Source organism: Stegostoma tigrinum, chromosome 23, assembly GCF_030684315.1.
Source record: "Stegostoma tigrinum isolate sSteTig4 chromosome 23, sSteTig4.hap1, whole genome shotgun sequence".
Classification (NCBI taxonomy): domain Eukaryota; kingdom Metazoa; phylum Chordata; class Chondrichthyes; order Orectolobiformes; family Stegostomatidae; genus Stegostoma; species Stegostoma tigrinum.
In genome coordinates, this window is record NC_081376.1 from 24,724,173 (window position 1) to 24,745,812 (window position 21,640).

Below are 21,640 nucleotides of genomic sequence, written 5' to 3' on the forward strand. Positions count from 1 at the left end.
ATTTTGAGAGCCTGTATTAAATCACCTCGCCTTCTCTCCAAGGAGCATAGTGCTAACCTCTTCAATCTATCCTCATAATTGAAGTTACATTAAACTGAAGATAAATCCAGAACTTGCTGGAGAGTGCAAGTAAAATTGTTCAACTATGATGCTTCTACGAGGGCTGACGTAGTGTTTTACAATTTTCTAAACAAAAACTGAAGTTGAATATTAGTTAAGCTGTTCTTTGGGTGATGAGTTTTGAAAATGGATCATCAGACTCATAAGAACATAAGAACTATGAGCAGGAGTAGGCTGTTTGGCCCTTCGAGCCCGCTACACCATTCAATAAGATCATGGCTGATCTTTTTGTGGACTCAGATCCACTTACCCGCGTTCTCACCGTATCCCTTAATTCCTTTATTGTTCAAAAAAATATCTACCTAACTTTAAAACGTTTACTGAAGTAGCGTCAACTACTTCACTGGGCAAGGAATTCCATAGATTAACAACCCTTTAAGTGAAGAGGTTCCTTCTCAATTCAGTCCGAAATCTGCTCCCTCTAATCTTGAGGCTATGGCCTCTTGTCCTAACTTCAAGTGCCAGTGGGAACATCCTCTCTACTTCTATCTTATCTATTCCCTTCATAATTTTATATGTTTCTATAAGATCCCCCCCTCAATCTTCTGAATGCCAGTGGATATAATCCCAATCTACTCAGTCTGTCCTCATAAGCCAACCCTCTCAGCTCCAGAATCAACCTAGTGAACCTCCTGTGCACCCCCTCCAGTGCCAGTACATCCTTTCTCAAGTAAGGAGACCAAAACTGCACACAGTACTCCAGGTGTGGCCTCACCCGCACCTTGTACAGCTGCAACATAACCTCCCTGCTTTTAAACTCAATCCCTTTAGCAACGAAGAACAAAATTCCTTTTGCCATTCTAATTACTTGTTGTACCTGCAGACCAACCTTCTGTGATTCCTGCACAATGACACCCAGATCTGTTCTGCATAGCAGCATGCTGCAACTTTTTACCATTCAAGTAATAATCCTTTTTACTATTACTCCTACCCAAATGTATGACTTCGCATTTATTAATATTGTATTCCATCTGCCAGACCTTTGCCCACTCACTCAATGTATCTGTGTTCCTCTGCAAAGTTTCACAGTCCTCTGCACACTTTGTTCTGCCACTCATCTTAGTGTCATCTGCAAACTTTGACACTCTACACGTGGTCCCCAACTCCAAATCATCTATGTAGTAGACTGAAAACATTAATTGTTTTCTCTCCACAAATGCAGTCAGACCTGCTGAGTTTCTCCAGCAATTTCTGTTTTTCATAGAACCATAGAATCTTTGGTGCAGATAGAGGCCATTTAACCCCTCCGAAGATCATCCCACCCAGATACGCCCCCTACCCTATCCCCATAACCCTGCATGTGGTTTATACCCTATGGCTAGTCTACCTAACCTGCACATCCCTGGCCATGAAGAGGCAGTTTGACAATTTTTGTACCAAATCCTCAGCATCATTTTTGTCTTATGATGGAATACTAAATGAAATACAAAAATTAATGCTTTTGCTACTTTGGTGAATGCTTATTGCATTGTGCAGTGTCGTATCATTAAGATACTCTGCTCACATGTTGACCAAGGGAAGTCTTTCAAAGTCACTCTCAAAGCCTCTGTGACGGTCTGTTCAATTACATGAGCACAATAAGAGCAGATGCTTAATTAAAATCAAAATGACAATTCTTCAAACAATCAGTCAACAAGAGTAGCTACAGACAGAGAATGTATGAGAAGGCATCAGCTCAAACCAACAATCTACCACTACATGCAACAGCTCACAACCAGTGTTCGCCTAGTAATGCTAATTTTGGGCTCATGAGTTATTTGCGAACCCACAACCGATAATGTAATCTCACTTCTACCTAATCATCTTCAACAAAGAATTATCCTCAGCATGAATCATTTTGGTCTCTGCATATTAATGTGGGTAAATACAATAGCCAACCTGTACTCGCTAAGAATCCTCAAACGTTGATGTGATGAACATGTTTAGCAGTTGATCCATATCTCCCAGGGAACTGAGTTTTTTTTTAGATTTAGTTGCCCTACAGTGTGGAAAGAGGCCCTTTGGCCCAACGAGTCCACACCGCCTCCCCTTGAAGAATCCCATCTCCCTATAACCCACTCATCCCTGAGCACTACAGACAATTTAGCATGGCCAATCCACCTAGCCTGCAAATCTTTGGACTGAGAGAGGAACCCGGAGCACCCAGAGGAAACCCACGCAGACACAGGGAGAATGTGCAAACTCCACACAGACAGTCGCCCGAGGCTGGAATCAAACCTGGGTCCCTGGCGCTGTGAGGTTGCAGTGCTTACCACTAAGCCACCGTGCCGCCCATGATCCTCAAATAATGCCATAGGATTTATTGATCCCTCACTGGACAAGATCTCTTGAATTTATAATCTGATGTGTGCACATTTTAGTTATTAAGAGATTTGAACTTAGAGCATTTATAATGATGTTCACAGTACACTGTAAAACACTGGCCTATCCCTTGTCACCTTTAGCCTTCCTTTCTCTGGTGTTTCTCATGATCTTTTCAAGCTTCATTCTCTGACATAGTTGCGCCTTAGTGGGATAGTGCACAGGAAATCAAGCACCGCTATTCTTCGAGCAGTCACAAAAGTTATGAATATTATAAAAGGCCATAACCTTTTAGACTCAACTTGACAAAAACAGCCTGACTTTCCTACTAAACAAAAATGACTATTTTTATGACTACAGATTCTCGCTGGAGGTAAGCCATAATGAGCCATTGATATATACCTTAAGTAGTTAAAATTTTAACCACCATGTAATATTGCCCCTGCAGACATGTGCAGACATAAACCGGAAGCCATGGGTGTTATGGGTTGAGGGAAACTGTGAGGAGACAGTCCAATGGTTTCTGTGCTCAGGATTTGCTCCAGTTGATCCTTTGGCTTGTGAGGATTTGCTGTTTTTTGATCTTCCTCCTTCATGTACTTTCAACTGTTTGCAATCCTTCAAGCCCATGTCTGCAGTGTCTTCTGCTGTACTGCACACTGTCTGATATAGCCAAACTGGCCAGACCTTCAGCCTTTGGTTCTGTGATTTTCCAATTCTCAAATGAAGCACTTCAGGACATTTTTACGACATAATTGAACTTTAAACCTCAGTGCATTTTTCTGGTGGTTAACCCCAGTTTATTACAGTTGGTAGATGGCATAGGTAATGTAGAATTTATACAAAATGAGTTTGCAATGCAATGCAGTGATCAAAATATCAAAGAAAATAAGGCAGCACCTTCGTGATGTGTGAGGTTGCGCACTTAGTGTAGTGCTGGAGTTTCCAAGCAGTGCTGTCTTCTCCAATGTGTTTGCATCTATCCGATGCTCAGAATTCATACCGCCAGCTTGTATTCTCAGGAAATAGTATCAGACAAGTCCCATATGCCATTGTACACCTGTTAACATACTTTCTGTTGAAGCCGCGAGTAGTACACTGATATGAAAACAACTGAAGTTGGGAGAAGAACTTGTATTTTGGCAAACAAAGACTGATCCTATTTAGCTAAGTCAGGAGCAGATGTTTTAGGGTTAGCTGATGTGCTATTTTAACTAAGTTGAGATAATAAAAATTTGAAGTAATGAAGAATCAGTTAAAAAGCTTTCCTTCAATATCTACTGCTCAGTCATTGACATACAATGCACTGTACATAAAGTCCATATTGCAAAAAAACAATGTGGCTGGTCCCATTAGTGGATAGTTTTAATGTTCCTCTACATTATTCATGTTGGTTACATTACAGCTGGAAATCTGTTGCAATTTGCCCTGCTGAATAAGGGCTGGAATTAAACCAATGCCTGTGCAGTGTGTTGTCAAATGGAGTAAATGCTGTTCATATATTTCAGTTTCCCCGTATTCTCAAAACGCCACCAATGATTTTTTTTTCATTGTTTGCAAGCACATATAATTTGACATTATGGATGTGCAGACATTTAGGAAATAGAGCTATTGCTCAAGAATGTTTTTTTACTGTAATATCTGGGTGTGTAGATTAGCTGAGGCAGCTGAGACTTGTGCTTAATAATTGATGTTGTAGTCAGCAATTCTCTTGTTGCATAATTAATCGACCCAACTGACTCTGAGCCCTGTTTTGTTTTCCCTAAAGGATGCAACTCAATATGCTACAGTACTTTACAACGACATGTCAAACAGTTGCAGCAATAATTTCCTTTCCTCGAGGTTTCTTTACGATGAAGGCTGTATCATGTTTTGCCCATACCCATCACCTGCTTCCTTTGCTACATATGGCGAGCATAAAAAAATTAATTCTTTTGAAACATTCTTTAAATGATATGTATCCCATTAACCATGAGGTGGAATAGGTAATGGACTACTTGTAGAAACAAATCCTCAAGTTTAAACAGACTTGATTTATTCTCTGCTACTTGTTCAACTGTTCTCTCCCCCGTGCCCCCCCACCCCCAATTTTTACGCCTGAACAGTTGCAGTCTTTTGCTTTACAAAAGAAAGTTTGAAAATGTGAGTCTTTATAATAGAACAACATAATACAACATTTTGTTCAGTCTAGTCCTGTTCTACAAGGATGCTAATATTGAAATAAATGTTATTTCTAACTGTGCATTTATTCGTCGAGCAGTTGAAAGTTTTACTGTATGGAAAGTTTGATGTAAATGAACTGGGCTTGGTTTCACTGTTCTTGACCACAGGTACAGGATATGAAATTTATATTTATACCTGCTGTATCTTACATACATTTTGTAGCAATGGTCCAGTTCAGTTTGCAGGATTTTTTGTTTTAAACACTGGCACTCATATAACTTAATAGGTGTGGTTTTACAATAACAAAATAATGATAGTTGATTTGAAAAGCGAAACTACTGTGTTGAGATGCATACTCAGTTGCTGCCATTCTTCCAAATATGGAAATTTAAAGAAAATTTGCAACTTCAGATCACTTGACAAGGGGAGAGTGAAATCCTCTGTCTGGTTTTATTCCTCCCCTGGAAAGGAAGTTAGTTACAAGCATGCACTACTGCCTCCTACCTTTGGCTTTCCTGTTATTTGTAAAACTTAGCTTTAAAAATGTAACCTTGCCTTTAAATCCCTACGCTGTAGCAAATCTGTGTGTAGTCTCTAAAGGTCATTGATCAGCATTCAGTTGTTAAGCATGCTGCAGCATCCTTCACAGAATTAACAGAACATCACTGCTCCAGAGACTGAAGGTGCCCAAGGGATAAAAATAATTTGGAAAGATTCTGCTACCAGTGCAATAACTAACAGCTGGATTCAACATGTCTCTAATGCATTAAAATATACAAGTCAAAATGACACTTTCTGTATACATGGCACTGTTTCTGCTGTCTTGTATATAGAGTACATTGTAATCTGCATTAAACTTTTCCCTACTGACCAGTAGTTGATTAGTAGTTGAGTCAGAAAGTAGTGAAATGAGTTACCACCTAAACTTTACCTCACCTATTCTCACTAAAGGTGTTGACAAACCTTAATATTTCTGTGATACCTTGGGAATATGTGCCTTTTTGAAAGGAAGGAGGGAAAGACTTGGGTGTTATTACTACATGAGAAGTTTTTAGGCTGTCTGAATACTAGGAGTGGTTTGGTTCGGTTCAGAAACTATACCGATGTGTTGACTCCCCAGTAGGTGACATAAGGGATGTGTGCAGTAATTCAAGACAGAAGTTGTATCATTGCAAATGACCTAAGCTGTCTTGGTTTTGGAACCAGGTGGAAACAAACCACTAATAACTCCTAGTATGAACATATGTAAATGTGAGGCTGATATTCAAAATGCCGTCCTGTTTTCACTATGATTGACTAGTCTGCCAGCATGCGTTAATGTGGCTCCTGTGTGCGAATGTTTCCACTGTGATGCTATTTATCTATCAGCAATTGTAGAACCACAGCCAGGTAAAAGCCAGCGCTCAGGAAAAGCGATTTTAAAAACTAGCCAAAAAAAAGGCTAATCAATGAAAATATTACTGTTGCTGACTATGTCAATATATGTCAGAAATCAGTCTAATGAATCTTTGTTACACTCCCTCTAAAGAAAGCCTTTCCTTGGCTAAGGAAACCGAATTGCAGAAACTACTTCATCTGTGCTTACTCTGACCAAAGCCCCACTTAGTTAAGCAAGGCATCCTTTCTATTAAACCTTATTACAGGGATTGGAGTATAAAGTACTGTTAACCTTCTTAATTGCTGCAGCTGTATGTTAACATTGAGTTGTGTACAACAGCATTGAAATCCCTCTATGTACCTAATCATATGACTGTTCTCTATGCTACCTCAAGCAATTGAATATTTTCGTTTTGAGGTCACCCCCAATTTGAAGCAGTTAATGTTAAATTATGCTGGCAATTCATTGATACTAATGGATGGCTTCTCTGAGGCCTCAGGCACTGAGATCAGTTTTGTGACTTCTGCTTGTTTCTCTTGTACCCAGTTCTGACCACTGAGATACCATTTCAAGAACCTGAAACATGCATAAAACAATTGCAGATTTGGTTTTGTGGGAGTTAGGCCATATTTAGTTGTTTCCATGTCACTTCGGCTTGTTCTTTCTCCATCCCTTTCTCTCCCTGTTAATTTTGGTAATCAAAGGCTTATCCATCTGAAATTTGGAATCAATATCCATTCCCCTTGCAGACGTTACTCTGTCTCCAGCATTTTCTTCTTTTGATTCTCTCCCCCTCCCCCCTCTCCCCCTCATTCTTCCAATTGACAGTACAGCTGCTGACAACAGATTGCTAGGCTAGCCTTTTCTCATCTGTTTTATAAATACCTTGAAATCTCCTAAGACAGCTTTCCCTTATGAAGCAGGTGACCTTGTCTCTTTTAAATGATAGGAGAATGAAGAAAAGAAAGATGAAAAGGATGCTTAGAGTTTCAAAATTTAAATCAATAAAGCTCATCCATTTCATTTTATTAAGAATTGAGCCGTCCTAACTGTATTTCAATCAGTCTCATCACTTTACCACTACATTTCTGTGATAAGTGGAGCAGATCGTATACGTTGTCCCCAGATTTGTGTGTTTGAATGTTGAATTTTTTTCCTGACCAGTTGCATTTTACCATTAAATAACAGTTAGCTGATTTTGTTTGGGGCATTGACACTTGGGTTTCTGTCTATGTATAAAATACTGTTTTCAAGGGGAAAAGAGGAATGTTGCTCAAACTTGGATGTGCAGTTCTTTTTGAAAAAATAATTCGGTCGCTAAATTTCTGCTTGGGCCTCCAAGAGGTATTTATTGTTTTTTATTTCCTTGGCTTTTAGCTCCCTTCTTGCTGGTCCACTTCTTATACCTGACTTGTGACCAAAGGTTATGAGAAGTTTTTTTATGGACAGATGTTAGAACATAAAATATCTCCAAGGTTAGCACAGCCTGAATCAAGTTTTAAAAGGGATGTAATGCAACTTTGAAAAAGAAAATTAAAAAAGGCTATGGGGAAAGTGTGAGGAGTTTAGAATAGAGTGAATCATTTTCAGAAAAATGGCACACTACGATTGGCTGGAACTGAATGCCCACCGTCTGGAATAGGTCTGGGATTCATAACTAACAAAGTGTGAAACTGTTGTGGTTTAGTTACCACTGCACATGCTCCCAGATTTTTGGGCAGTTGGGAAGGAAACGAAAAATGGAAATGAACGCTTTAGGATCAACTTATAATTTCACAAATGTATCGCCACTATGCAACAAACCCTTAAACTACTCTAGGTAATTAAGAAGGCATAGGGACTTTTGTCCTTCATTGCTAGAAGGCTTGTGTTTAAAAGCAGGGAGGTTATGTTATAGCTATATAGGGTGCTGGTGAGGCCACGCCTAGAGTACTGTATGCAGTTTTGGTGGTCTGACTTGAGAAAGGATGTACTAATACTGGAGGCTGGTGCAAAGGAGATTCACTAGGTTGATTCCAGAGTTACAACATACATACATACAACAAGACAGCACAGAACAGGCCCTTCGGCCCTCATTGTTGCGCCGACATCCTTCCTCTCACAAGGAGACCAAAATCGATGGCAGTATTCCAAAAGCAGCTGAATCAATGTCCTATATGGCTGCTAAGTGATCTCCCAACTCCAATCCTCAATGCACTGACCGATAAAGGCGAGCACACCAAATGTCTCCTTCATATCCTTTCTACCGGTGGCTGTACTTTGATGGAACTACGAAACTGCACTCCAGCGTCTCTTTATGAAGCAACACTCCCCACAACCTTCAGCGTAAACGTGCTGCCCTGATTTGCCTTTCCAAAATATAGCACCTCACATTTATCTAACCTCAACTCCATCTGCCACTCCTCAGTTTATTGGCCCTTGTCAATGTCCCATTGTATTCTGAGGTGACCTTCTTGGCTGGCTACTACACCTTCAATCATTGGGAAACTGACTAACCACACCTTCTATTTTCATATCCAAATCATTGCATCACTTCAACTCCCCCTCCCACTCCCTGAACGACATGTCCATCCTGGGCCTCTTCCAGTGTCACAACAACACCACCCAGAAACTGGAGGAGCAGCACCTCATATTCCGCCTCGGGAGCTTCCAACTCAATGGCCTCAATATGGACTTTGCCACCCTCAAAATCTCCCCACCCTTCAGCCTCATCCCAAGACTAGTTCCTCCACTCATCCCCGCCTCGATGATCTGTCCGCCTTCTCTCCCACCTATCCACTCCTCCCACCTCACTGACCAACTCCCACCACTGCTTGGAATTATTATTCTTTTCACACTTCATCAGCTCAACGTTATTTCTAAAATCTATTTTCCAATTTTGGAAAAAGTGAGATAAAGAGAAGTAAAAGAAGTTACATTCTTACCACTCTTGAAATCTCTGAATATTCTTCTGTTGAAAGGCCGCCAAGGAACGATGCAATTCTTTTGTCACAAACGCTGTGAGGGAGACATCTTTGTCGGTTCCACTAACTCCACCCGAAGGAAGACAAACCCACGTAACATATCTAGTGACTTAAAACATACTCTATTGTTGCCCAAGGTGGAGAGCTGGATGAACACAGCAGGCCAAGCAGCATCAGAGGAGCAAGAAAGCTGATGTTTCGGGACGAGACCCTACTTTAGAAAATTGGCGCTGGAGAATCTGAGGTTAGCTTATAAGGAGAGACTGTGTAGGCTGGGATTATATTCATTGGAATTTAGAAGAATATGGGGATCTTATAGAAACATATAAAATTATGAATAGATAAGATAGAAGCAAGGAGGATGTTTCCACTGGCAGATGAAACCAGAACAAGAGGGCATAGCCTCAAAATAAAGGGGGAGCAGATTTAGTACTTAATTGAGGAGGAACTTCTTCACCCAAAAGGTTGTTAATTCCCTGCCCAGTGAAGTCATTGAGGCTTCCTCACTGAAAGTTTTTAAAGCTAAGGTTTTTTGAAAAGTAAAGAAATTAAGGGCTATAGTGGGAGTATGGATAAGTGGAGCTGAGGCTGCGAAAAGAAGAGCCATGATATTATTGAATGGTGGAATGGGCTTGAAGGGCCTGATGGCCTCCTACTCCTGGTTCTTATGTGCTTATATACTTTAAAGAGTTTAGTGATGCAGCTATGTTGCTCTGATTTGGCAAGCATCATAAATAGAAATTAATTTACTGTAATATTTACTTTTTGAGTATATTCTATATCTGTTTAGATGTCCTGTGCAGATTTTTAGTGCTTCTATTTTGTTGCACACGTGAATGTGCCACACACTTCCAGTGCATGCTGTTTGCCTGCATGTAGTTTCTCTAAGACTGCAAGTCCTATTTTATAATTTAAACCCTAGCCTTCCTGACAGTGGCCCTTGTGGGTTCTGACAGGTTCATTCTGGGACTATTGAATATCAAATTTGTTTGTTTTTTAATTTCCCATATACATGTTACTGGTGGAGTGCTGAAAGGATTGGTGCTTAGACCTCAGCTGTTCACAGCCTAGGTCAATGACGTCGATGAAGGACAGTGTGTATATGTCTTACTTTTTCTGACAAAAAGCTAAGCAGCAAAGCAAGCTAAGTGTACAAGAAATGGCTGCTCTGTACAATGTGGGATGGTGTGGGATTGTCTTTAATTGGAAGAAGAGAACGACAATATTTTTAGATGGTGAGAAACTATCAAATATTGTCCATGGGAATTTTCAAAGCATTAGCATCCACAAACAGTAAATAAGTCGGAAAATAAGTAGTATGTTTGTCTTTAATGAAATTGAACACAAGGGTAAGGGTGTTTTGATGCAATGACAGAAACATTTAAAGCTATATATAAAATACTCTGTGCTGGTTCGGTCTCAGTACTTAAAAAAAGATGTTGTCACCTTGAGATATGTGGTGACCAAAAACGTTCACCTAGCTTGATTCCTGAGATGTGAGTTTCATGAGGTTGGGTCAATACTGATTGGTGTTTAGAAAAGTGACAGGCAGTCATAGAAACACATGCAATTCATAGGGTATATACCAAGAAAGTGTTTCCCCTTAACTGGAAAGTCTAGAACTAAGGGCTTAATCTTATGATAAGGGTTCAAACGTTTAGGGCTCAGATGAGAAATATCTTTGCTCAGGTCTCTGTATTTGTAGTTTTCTCTCCCCAAAGGCATGGTTGTTCGGTATATTCAAAATAGCGACAGATTCTTGTAATCTAAGGAAATCAAGGTATGTGGAAATCGGACAAGGGGGTGTAGCTGAGACAGATCAACCATCGACTAAGTGTTGAAGCAGGTTCATAAACACCATATCGATATCCTTCCTATTGTGTAGAGCTTAATACTTTGTGAAGTACTCAGGCTGTGGACTTATTGAGGTTTTTTTAAACAATTCACAGGCCAAACAGTAATCACGAATATTAGCCTATAATCTCTTGAGATAAAGCCTAGAATGTAGTCACAAAGTAAAATTTAACTTTCTTTCAAACTTCAATATTTAGCAATGCATTCAGTTGCAATGCTTATATTTTTAGCCACAAAAGAAAAATTGCGAGAGAAACTCAACAGGTCTAGCAACATCTGTGGAGCGAAAGCAGAGTTAACACTGAGTCCAGTGACCCTTCAAAATTTGTGTATAAATTTTAGGGGACTTGCTTTTTCTGTGCTTTAAACATACTGTTGGGCAGACCAGTGTGAACAGCTCTACAGCAACGGAACTTCAGCTGTTGGGACAAAGAGCCATTGGCAATCAGTGTAATTGTAGTGTATTTTAATGTTAGGCACTTGTTTTGATGCTGGGCTTTACAGATCTTGTTCACAGTTTTCAACATCTGAAATGTTACAGTTGGTAATATGTCTTCAATCTTAAACTTCACCATTATCACCATTTATTTCTTCCTCCCCTGTCCTGTTTCATGTCCAAAGGAGTCCATCAAATGTAAAACACTCAAGATTTTCTTTGCAAGAAGACACTTGTCTTTGTGATATTTATCATGTTTGTTGAATGTCACAAAGCATTTTATGGCCTATTAATTAGTGTTAAAGTGTTGTCACCATTCTTATTGTAGAATATCCTACTGAGCAATGAAATAAATGGCCAGACAACTCATTTGGAGGCAATGGGTAAATATTAGCCAAAGGACCAGGGCAGTGTCCTGTTTCTTACTAATTCTGTTATGGAATTGTTTTAACTTGCATCTGAGGGCACAGAGAGCTGCAATTTTATAACTTGTCCAAAAAAGAGCACCTCTGGCATTAATCGATTTCCTCAGCTCTGCACTGAAAAGTCAGTCTAGAGTGGAGCCTGAGCCGGCCTCTTTTGACTTAAAGGCAGAAGTGTTATTAACACAGCTGAGCTGGCATTTAGAAATTTTGTTGCTATAAATGTTAGATTTCTGGTATGTGAGAATGGAGTGTAAACAAATCAGAATGTTTAGCAGGCTTCAGGAGATTAACTCTTAGACCCTGATGGGTGTCAAAATGGAATTTCATGTTATTACCAGCACACCAGACTCAGTCCTGCTCAGAGCCACTTTCCTAGAAGTGGAATGGAGGGGTGTTGGTAAAGCTATCGACCCATATAGCATGTTATCAATCGAGCCTAATGGTGGAGGGCACCTTGGAAATTTTTTTTGAGTTTTTAGGTGTCTAAAAGCTTCAGGGAACCAAACCGTTGCCTCCTGATGGGAGAAGAGCTGCTGTCCAAACAGAGCTTTTGTGGCTTAACTAGTAGCCACAGACTGCTCTATTAATGGGCTCCCCCTCCAAAATGGTGGCCCATTGCTCAGGGCTTGGAGGGCCTCTTTTGGAGCCCCCAATTTCAAGATTAGGCCTGAAGAATCACAAATGCACTTTCTGCCCATTAATCAGAGCTGTGTCCACCACCCCTTAACCTATAATATGAGCTTCTGACGACCCACCTTATTTGTGTATAATTGTGGGTCCTCATGCCCACAGTAAATATGCTGCCCCTTAAATTTTAAAGCTAATGGGCTGATTTGTTTATAACATCCTACTGCCATTTTGTCATGTGCTGTAGAGGTATACAAGCATATGTATATTCTGCACAAAATAGGACTAGAAGTAAAACATTCAGCCCCTCGAGCGTGCTCTGCCATTCAGTAAGAACATGGCTGATTTGTTTGTTGAATTTTGCGTTCCCAGCCACCCCACACAACTTTGGATATCTGTGCCTAACAAGAATCTGTCTATCTTGGCTTTACCAATAAGTATAAGCTATATTAGCAAACCATCATGTGGTTGTGTCCTGTTTGGAAGTATATGGGAATTGGTGAAACCATTAAGACAATAATTTCCTTAAGGTAACCAATGTACATTTGTAAATACTTGCGATTGTGATTTCTCAATTTCTAACTAGACTATTGTGTTTGACGTTGCAGGATGAGACTGGTGCCTATCTCATTGACCGAGATCCTACCTATTTTGGACCTGTGCTTAATTACCTGCGACATGGGAAGCTGGTTATTAATAAAGATTTAGCAGAGGAAGGCAAGATCTATTTGATACATCTTCAATTTTTTTCATATTTATTGCATCCTTTGATTGTAGATAGCTTCCACACTCTAGGGATTCAAGTCATTCAGCCAAACCAGCTCTCTGAAGACCATCCCATTCAGACCACCTATCCCCGTAACATTGCATTTTCCATGGCTAATCTACCTTGCCTGCACATGCCTAGACACTGTGGGCAATTTAACATGGCCACTCTACCTAACCTGCACATCTTTGGATTATGGAAAGAAACTGGAGCACCTGACAGAAACCCACGCAAACATGGGGAGAACGAGAAAATTCCACACAGTCACCTGAGGCAGGAATTGAACCCGCGACCCTGGTGCTGTGAGGCAGTAGTGCTAACCACTGAGCTGCCCAATTATAAAGAAGGGAATATGTAGAACTGTTTGCTTACCAAAGCAACGTGTTCATGTCCAAATTGTGTTTAATACTAAGTTCTGTGTCTCTGCCACCCTGCCTGTAACATTATTCAAGGCATTGCCACAGTTTAGGTGCAGTTGTCCATCATGGACTTGGCTCCCACCATTTATATTTGAGGTATGCACCTGAGTGTATATTTGAGGCCTAAAAGTAGAGTAGTTTCTATATTTTGAGACCTTGAAAATTCCTGAGTTTAAATTATTCAGTTGAGGGTGTTCTGTTGATGAAGATGCAGCATACTAGAAGTAGACTTGCCCAGTAAAAAGCAATATTTAGAATTATGATTATATTCAAGAGATCATCTGCCAATGTGGTGAAGCTGCAGTGTGCTAAACAACAGAAGCAGCATACTATAGAGAGAATGAAGTGATCTCGTGCCCAACTATCCGATGTAAAAAAGACTCTGCTGCATTCAATTTGTCAATTATAATAGACAATTAAACAAGTAAACTAAACACAGAGGCCAGAATAATGCCTGAGAAAGACCAGGCTGAAATATTTAAATACATCTTCAGTCAGAGGTGTCAAGTGAATGGCCCATCTTACCCTGCGCCTAAGGTTCCCATAACCAATCCAGTTTGTGCCATGTGATTTCAAAAAGGTTGAAATCTTTGGAAACAGTGAAGACTGTGGCCGTGATGACATTCTGCCTATAGGGCTGGAAGATTTGTTCTGAAGAACTAACTACGTTCCGTGCCAAGCTGTTCCACACAGCTGCAACACTGATGTCACCATGGCAGTGTTTCTGTCCAAAAAAGGCAGCCCAAATCCAATTTGGCCAATTATTACCCCATGAGTCTACTTTCAATCAGTAAGTAAGTGGTGTTATTGACAATATTGCCATGAGCAACATGTACGCATTCTGAGTTTGGGTTCTGCAGGGTCATTTGGCTCAAGACTTCATTATAGACTTCGTTCAAATTTGGATGAATGTGTTGAACATCAAAGCTGAGAATAACTGTCCTTGACATCAAGGCTGCATTTAAATGGAATGGCATCAAAGACCCCCAGCAAAACTGAAATTGATGGGAATTAAGAGGGGAAACTCTCCATGGTTGAAGTAATACGTCCACAAAGAAAAAAAATGCCTGTGTTTTAGTGGGAGCTAATCATTTTAACTCCAGGATATTACCCTGCGGAACTCCTAGAATAGCATCCTAGGCTTAACTATATTCAGCTGCTTCACCAGTGACTTTCCCTTTACCCTAAGGTCAGAAGTAACTTTTGATGAATACATATTGTTTAGTAACATTTGTGACTCTTCAGGTACTCTGTCTGCTTGCATCCATCAGGTTGTGGACAACATTCATATTTGAATTGGTAAGTGGCATGTGATTTTCATGCCAGACAAGTGCAACGCAATGACTGTCTGTGACAAGACTCTGCTCGTCTCCCCTTGATGTTCAGTAGCTTTACCTTTGTTGAATCCCCTATCATTATCACCATCATGGGAGGAGCACAAGTGAATAGAAACTTAACTGAGCCAGCAAAAATAATACTGGCTGCAAGAGCAGACTTGGAATTCTACAGTAAGGAACTCACTTCCTGACTCTCCAAAGACTTTTCACCAACTACAAGGCCCAAGTCAGGAATGTGATGGAGTAGCCTCCACTTGTCTGGACGAGTCTGGCTCTAACAATGATTAAGAGATTCATCAAAATCTAAGACCATAGGGTACCACTTTATTGGCACCAACCCAGCATTTTAAACACTTCCATCACTGCACACCGTTTACCATCTGCAAGATACAGTGTAGCAATTCATCAAAACACTTTTCCAAAACCCATGATCGCTACCACTCGAACAAAGGCAACAAATGCTTACAAAAACACCAACAGTATGTTTCCCTTCAACATGCACACCATTGTGACTAAGAACTGGGTAGTAACTCCTTCGGTCATAGTGGGTCAAAGTCTTAGAATTCACTTTCTACTAAACTGGGTGTACCTTCACCAAGAAGCCAAAAAGGTGGCTTACCACTACCTTTCCAAGGGCAGAATAGGATGACAAATGCTTGCCTTGTCTCTTATGGTTGCATCCAAGGAACAAATAAAGATTTGCAAATGATTGATCTTAGGATTAAAAGAAAGCTGTTTAACCTGCCTGCAGTATTATAGATTGAAAATAGTTGATGGTAGTTTTGTCCCTTTCAGGTGTGCTGGAGGAAGCAGAATTTTACAACATTACATCACTAATAAAGTTAGTGAAAGACAGAATAAGAGAGAGAGACACCAAAACATCACCGGTGAGTGGAAAGAGACTAAGTGCAAATATGAAACATGATCTTGAGGAATTAATGAATGGAGGTTGGGAGCAAGTAACTTAGTGTTGAAAAGAACCTGCACTATTTTCAGCAATTAAAAGTTTGCTCACTTTCTGGATGGATCTTTAGAGTTTGCTCGCTCAGTAGAGTTCCCTCTTGAGCGGGGTCACATTTTTTCTTGCAAAATTGATTGTGAAATCTCCTTTAACTGCTTTGGAAAGCAATGATTGCATGAGGAGTATTAGAACAAGAATAGGGCATTCAATTTGCCTTTGATCTTTTCGCTATCTGCCATTACCTTCTCAGACTTGGTGAGGAGGTAGCTCCCAAGTCTACCCCAACCATTTGCTTCAAATTTCCAAAAATGATTGTGTGAAAATAATTAATTTCTGTACTTTTTATATGAAATCCTTCCTTCAATTACTTTAAACATGTCTACTACTTTATAAACTTGAAGTAGTATTACCAGTTTTACTTAAGCAATCTGCCTACTTTAACTATCATTCTGATTGATCTGTATGGTATCCTCTCCAAGGTCCATGTATCTTCCTGGAATGCAGTATTTAAAACTAAATTCAGTGTTCCAAATGGGGGTCAGAAAAAGACCTTTATAATTGAAGCTTTGCATTCGCCCCATGGTATTCCAACCCCTTTTGAGATAAACATTGTCATTCTATTAGCATTGTTGATTGTTTGTTCGACCCATTCATTAGATTTTAATGATTTGTACCCATGGAAACTGCAATTCCTCTGCTCCTCCACTGCGTCTGCTGTCTTGGCATGATTGCAAGCCCTTCAGTATTATTATATGTCCTTAACTATTAACACCACTGGACTGATAATGGCAAGTAACATTCTCACCACTCAAGTTCCTGTCAGTGACCATCTCTCACGAGATAATCCAGCCATCTTCCCTTGATGTGAAACTGCATTACCATTGCTGAATCCTCCACCGTCAATATTCGACCAGAAATTGAATTGAATAAGCCATGTAACTACCATGACTATACGAGGAGGTCACCTATTAATTCTGCAGAAAGCAAGCGTTCTCCTGACTTCCCCCAAGTTAGTCCCAAAGACACGTCAGGAATGTGATGGAAAACTCTCCTCTTGCCTGAATGCCTGTAAATCCAATAAAAGCCAAGATTCTCAACACCATCCAGAAAAAGCAATCTGCTTGATTGTTATCCCATCCACCATCTTAAAAATTCAACCCCTCTATCAGTGCACAAAGCCAGCACTGTGTAATATTGACAGGGTACTTTGCATAAACCTACCAAGACTTCCTTGATGCATCTTGCAAACCTGTGGGCTCTGCGAGAAGGTAATGCAAGTGACTCCAAATCGCATGTCAACTTGAACTGTATCATTGTTCCTTCAGTGAAGCTGGTGCAACATCCTGGAACTCCTACCATAACAACACTGGTGTAACTACACCAGACACATTGTAGCAAGTTCAAGACGCTGGCTCATCACTTCCTCCTTAAGAGCAATTGAGGTAGTCTACAAATCCTAGTCGTGTCAACAATGATGTCATCAATGGGGAAAAATAACTGGCTTTGTATGGATCTTTTGTATATCAGCAAGTAATTCCCCATACTTGTGTATAAAAGTGAAGAACAATTGGACCGCATAGAAAGATCTGTAGTTAATTATGGCCCATGGCGAGTTAGCTGATTGGACTTGGAATACTTTTTGGTTTCCATGTATTCCTAATTACTGTCCAGTGTTGGAAATGGTGCACCCTGTGTTCATATCAGTAGTTGGTGCAGTCAGGTTAGACTGTTCTTCAGTGTGGGATCAGATAGCCTGTCGAAACTCATTATCCCAACTTGAAGGTGAAGAATGGCCACTTAGGCAAGGTGTAAGAAAATAACAAACGCAATAGAATTATACCATGTGGAGAGGCATTAGGAGCATGGAAAGGGAAGAGGAAATTGGAAGCATGGTGACAGGATTTTGTGGATTTTTGAGGTTGTAGACATGCTTGCCAGGGTGGTGGATTTGGTTACAAATGTTTCGTCATCCTGCCAGGTAACATTGTTTGTGCACCTCCGGTGAAGCATCGATGTTCTGTCCCGCTTGTTATTTAAGTGCCTAGGTTGCTGGGGTATTACTCCCAGTTTTGTTTCTCAGTAGTTTGTACATTGGGTCTAATTCAACGTGTTCTTGATGGACTTCCAGTTGGGCCTGCAGGATTTCCTTGGCATGTCTCTGTTTGGCTCATGCGATTATTGATGTGTTGTCTAAGTTGAATTTTTATCCCTCGTCAGTGTATAGTCAGACAGGTGAGAATTGGTCATGTCTGTTGGTGGCTAGTTGGTGTTCATGCATCCATATAGTCAATTTTCTTCTGGTTTGGCCTGTATGGTGGTTCTCTCAGTTCTTGCATAGTATTTTGTATATTACCTAGTTTTGGGTATGAGATCCTTTGTTCGTCAGTAGCTGTCTTAGGGTGGCTATCGGTTTGTGGGCTACTCTGATTATTGGGGTCTGAATAGTGTTGTGGTCATCTCTGAAATGTCCTTGATGTATAGATGGGTGATAGTGATTCTGGTCATGTTGTGTCTTCCTGTTGCGGTCTGTCCTGAAGGGACAGTGGTTCTGAGGAAGGGTCACCAGACCCGAAATGTTAACTCTGTTTTTTCCTTCACAGAAGCTGCCAGACCTGCTGAGCTTTTCCAGCAACGTTGCTTTTTGTTCCTGGCTTGCAGCATCTGCAGTTCTTTCGGTTTTTACAGCAGATTGTGCTTTTTGGCTTTACATTTCTTTTGAAAACTCTGTATAAGTTTTCCTGTTCTATGTTGCGTAGTTCTGGGTTGCTGCAAGGTGTTGTGGCTCATTTAAATAGCGTTCTGATGCAATTTTGTTTGTGGGCATTGGGTTAGTTGCTAGTGTAATTGGGTATTTGGTTCATATGTGTAGACTTCCTATATACACAAGCCTGGAATTTCCCATTGCATGTGTTCTGACATTATGTCCAGGAAGGGTAGTCGGATGTTGTTCTCCTCTTCTTTCATGAATTTTATCCGGTAAGGATGTTGTTTATGTGTCGATGGGTTTCTTCCAGTTTTGTGCGTTTAATAATCGCATGGGTGTCACCACCTTATCGGACCTAAAGTTTGGGTTGTATAGTGGGAGCACTGCCCATTCTAACCTTTGCTTTACTGCTTCTGCATTCGGTCCTGATGTTGGGGGTCCCGTTGGTTTTCCGAACCCTAGCAAACTGAGGCATGTAAATAACAAACGGGACAGAACACTGACGCTTCACCGGAGATGCACTGATGATGTTACTGAGTAAAGTGGCAAAATATTTGCAACCAAACCCACCGGCTCGGTGAGCATGTCTATAACCTCATCCACAACCCAAGTTACAAATCTTCTTAAACTCATGGGATGTGGGTGTTGCGGGATGTGGTGCTGGATAGCAAGTATTTATTGCCGGTCGCTATCTGCCCTTGAACTGAGTGGCTTGCCAGATCATCTCAGAAAGCATCTGAGAGCCATTGCTGTGGGCCTGGAGTCACGTGTAAGCCAGACAGGTGAGGGTGACAATTTCCTTATCGAAGGACACTAGGGACCCAGATGGGTTTGTCTTGACAATGGTTTCACAGTCATCGGTATCATCAGTAGATTCTTAACTCCAGACTACTTTTCCTGGATTCAGATTCCACAATCTGCCGTGTGGTATTTGAACCTGGGTATCCACAGCATTTGCTGAGTTTCTAGGTTAATAATCTAGTGATAATACCACAAAGCCATTGCCTCCCCATTATCCAACTTCCAATGGTTTTGTTCAAAAAAAAAGTTGTGTTCTAAATTATAGCCACAAAAAGACATGCTGAAAGGAATGTTAAGTCATGCAAATCCTTGCCATTTGCCAGAATGTTTACAACGTTATTAGCGATACTTAACTGCTGCTAAGCAAATGTGAAAATTGCAACAATGGCTAAGTATATTTGAAAAGTGCTGCAGTAAATGCTTTCAAAAATACAAGCTGTTGTCAAAGATCTGAAAGAAACCAGTGAAGTTCTCAGTGCACAGATGGTGAGAGTGTTGATAACAGTATGCTACTTTTGTTATCAAAAGGAAAAGCGACTGAGCTGCCAAGCTGGGCCTGCATGTCAGTAGTATCTGTAAATTCAACTGTGCATTGCTACTTTAAAAGAAAATGTGTTCTGCAGCTTCCTGCCTGGTTTGGCTCATTTAGTATGACTAAGGACCTGAGTTCAATCTGCCTGTGCTGATTTAACTGATTATGGTTGCACACTGTAAAAATTAGTTCATTTTATTTCTTATCCTGCATTAGGCAGAGGAGAGTTAGCTCGGATTTTCATCTATCCAGAAGCTCTTGATGGAAATGTGTGTGTGTTGGGACAGGGGCAGGTTGAGCTGTAAAGACTATTCTAAAATCAATTGTTTAGTGTTTCATGATAACTGACAATGTGGCAAGGTACCAAAACAATGAGTTGCTTATAGAAATGGGAAAAGCCTACCTAAAAGGAAAGTGTCCTTTAAGAAAATTCAGTATTGTCTTTTGGGGGAAAAATGATTGATTATTAGAAATTGAAATACACAGTGTTTACTTGTTTTAATGTATAGGGGATGCTGCTTTTCGTGAAGATACATACACCATATCCCAGTTTAATAATTTACAAACTCTGAAGTATAACTTGCAAAAAAAAACTTGGCTTCTCTTCAGCCACATTTTAAAATTCTCTGATGTGATTTTCCATCATTAGAAAAATCTTGAACTGTGGCTCATTATTTTCTTTAATGGATCTTTGGTTTGATACCTTTTTGTCTTGTAATCCTCAGATTCCAATGAAGCATGTCTATAGAGTATTGCAGTGCCAGGAAGAGGAGCTCACCCAGATGGTGTCTACAATGTCTGATGGCTGGAAGTTTGAACAGGTAAAGATATTAAAGCAATCAGTTAGATTTTTAGATCCACCCAGCACTAGATTATGCTTGGAAATAATGCAAGAATTCCTTAAGGAAAAAAGTGTATTTCATTAATTTGAAGACAATCTTGATGAATGGCCAAACCAAATTCTGATTCAAAGAAATGTGATTTTCCTAATCTCATTCTCATTTCAGCATTCATGTATCCTCAGTTAATGGGTATTTTTACATTGAAGCCATGTATAAAATGAAAAAAAAACTGGGAGTGTACCTTACCAAATGACGTATAAGCATTTAGTGCTGTAAATTTCAAATTCTTAAAGAATATGCCATTGCTGCAGGCTGTGTTATTTCAGCATAATTCCTTCCAAACATTTTCTTTGGCCCAGAGATATGAACATTTTTCGTTCCAAGGGAATAGTCTCTCCTAAAATAATTGTTTTTGAATGCTACAATCCCTACGCACTAATATGCATAACTGGGCACTGTATTTATAATTGTGGTGTTAGCTGTATTGTTACTTCCTGAATTAAAAGCACACCAGACACTTTGGATACCTCAGGTTGAACTGATGGTAAAATGTCCACACTACACTGCCATTTTAAATTCAGAATAAAATTGTTGCTGCATTATTCCAGTATATCTTCTCTGGGAATGAGGTTATACCATAAATTTATGAATGGGCATTTATGAATTGGAGCATGTGACCATAGGTAATATACTTTGTTAACATTTCTCATGATAAATTTGCAAATCTATCTTTATAATAGCACAATACTATAGGAGAGGGGAGGGTTTAGTCCAATTGCCTGGACAGGTGGTTTGTGATACAGAGTGAAACCAACAGCAGGAGTTCATTTCCTGTACCAGCTGGTATCACTATGAGGATCCTACCTTCTCAACCATGCACTTCTCCTGCAGCAAAATGGCCCTTAGGTTAAACTCATTGTGAGTTACCTCTGCTTCTAATGTGAGAGCAGCTTATGATCCTCCCGGGACTGTGGCAACTGCACCTTCACTGGCAGAAAGATGGTCTTATGT

General features: G+C 40.2%; 1 protein-coding gene across 4 annotated transcripts in view; it reads left to right on the forward strand.

Annotated features, from left to right (window-relative positions):
• Nucleotides 1–21,640, forward strand: part of LOC125462232 (BTB/POZ domain-containing protein KCTD5-like) — a 74,054-nt gene that overhangs the window by 20,493 nt on the left and 31,921 nt on the right. For all 4 annotated transcript variants that reach the window (XM_048552008.2, XM_048552007.2, XM_048552010.2 and 1 more), the window contains exons 2-4: nt 12,876–12,984; nt 15,585–15,676; nt 20,513–20,608. In XM_048552008.2, coding sequence (XP_048407965.1) covers nt 12,876–12,984; nt 15,585–15,676; nt 20,513–20,608 — 297 coding nt within the window. The remainder of the gene's footprint in view (nt 1–12,875; nt 12,985–15,584; nt 15,677–20,512; nt 20,609–21,640) is intronic.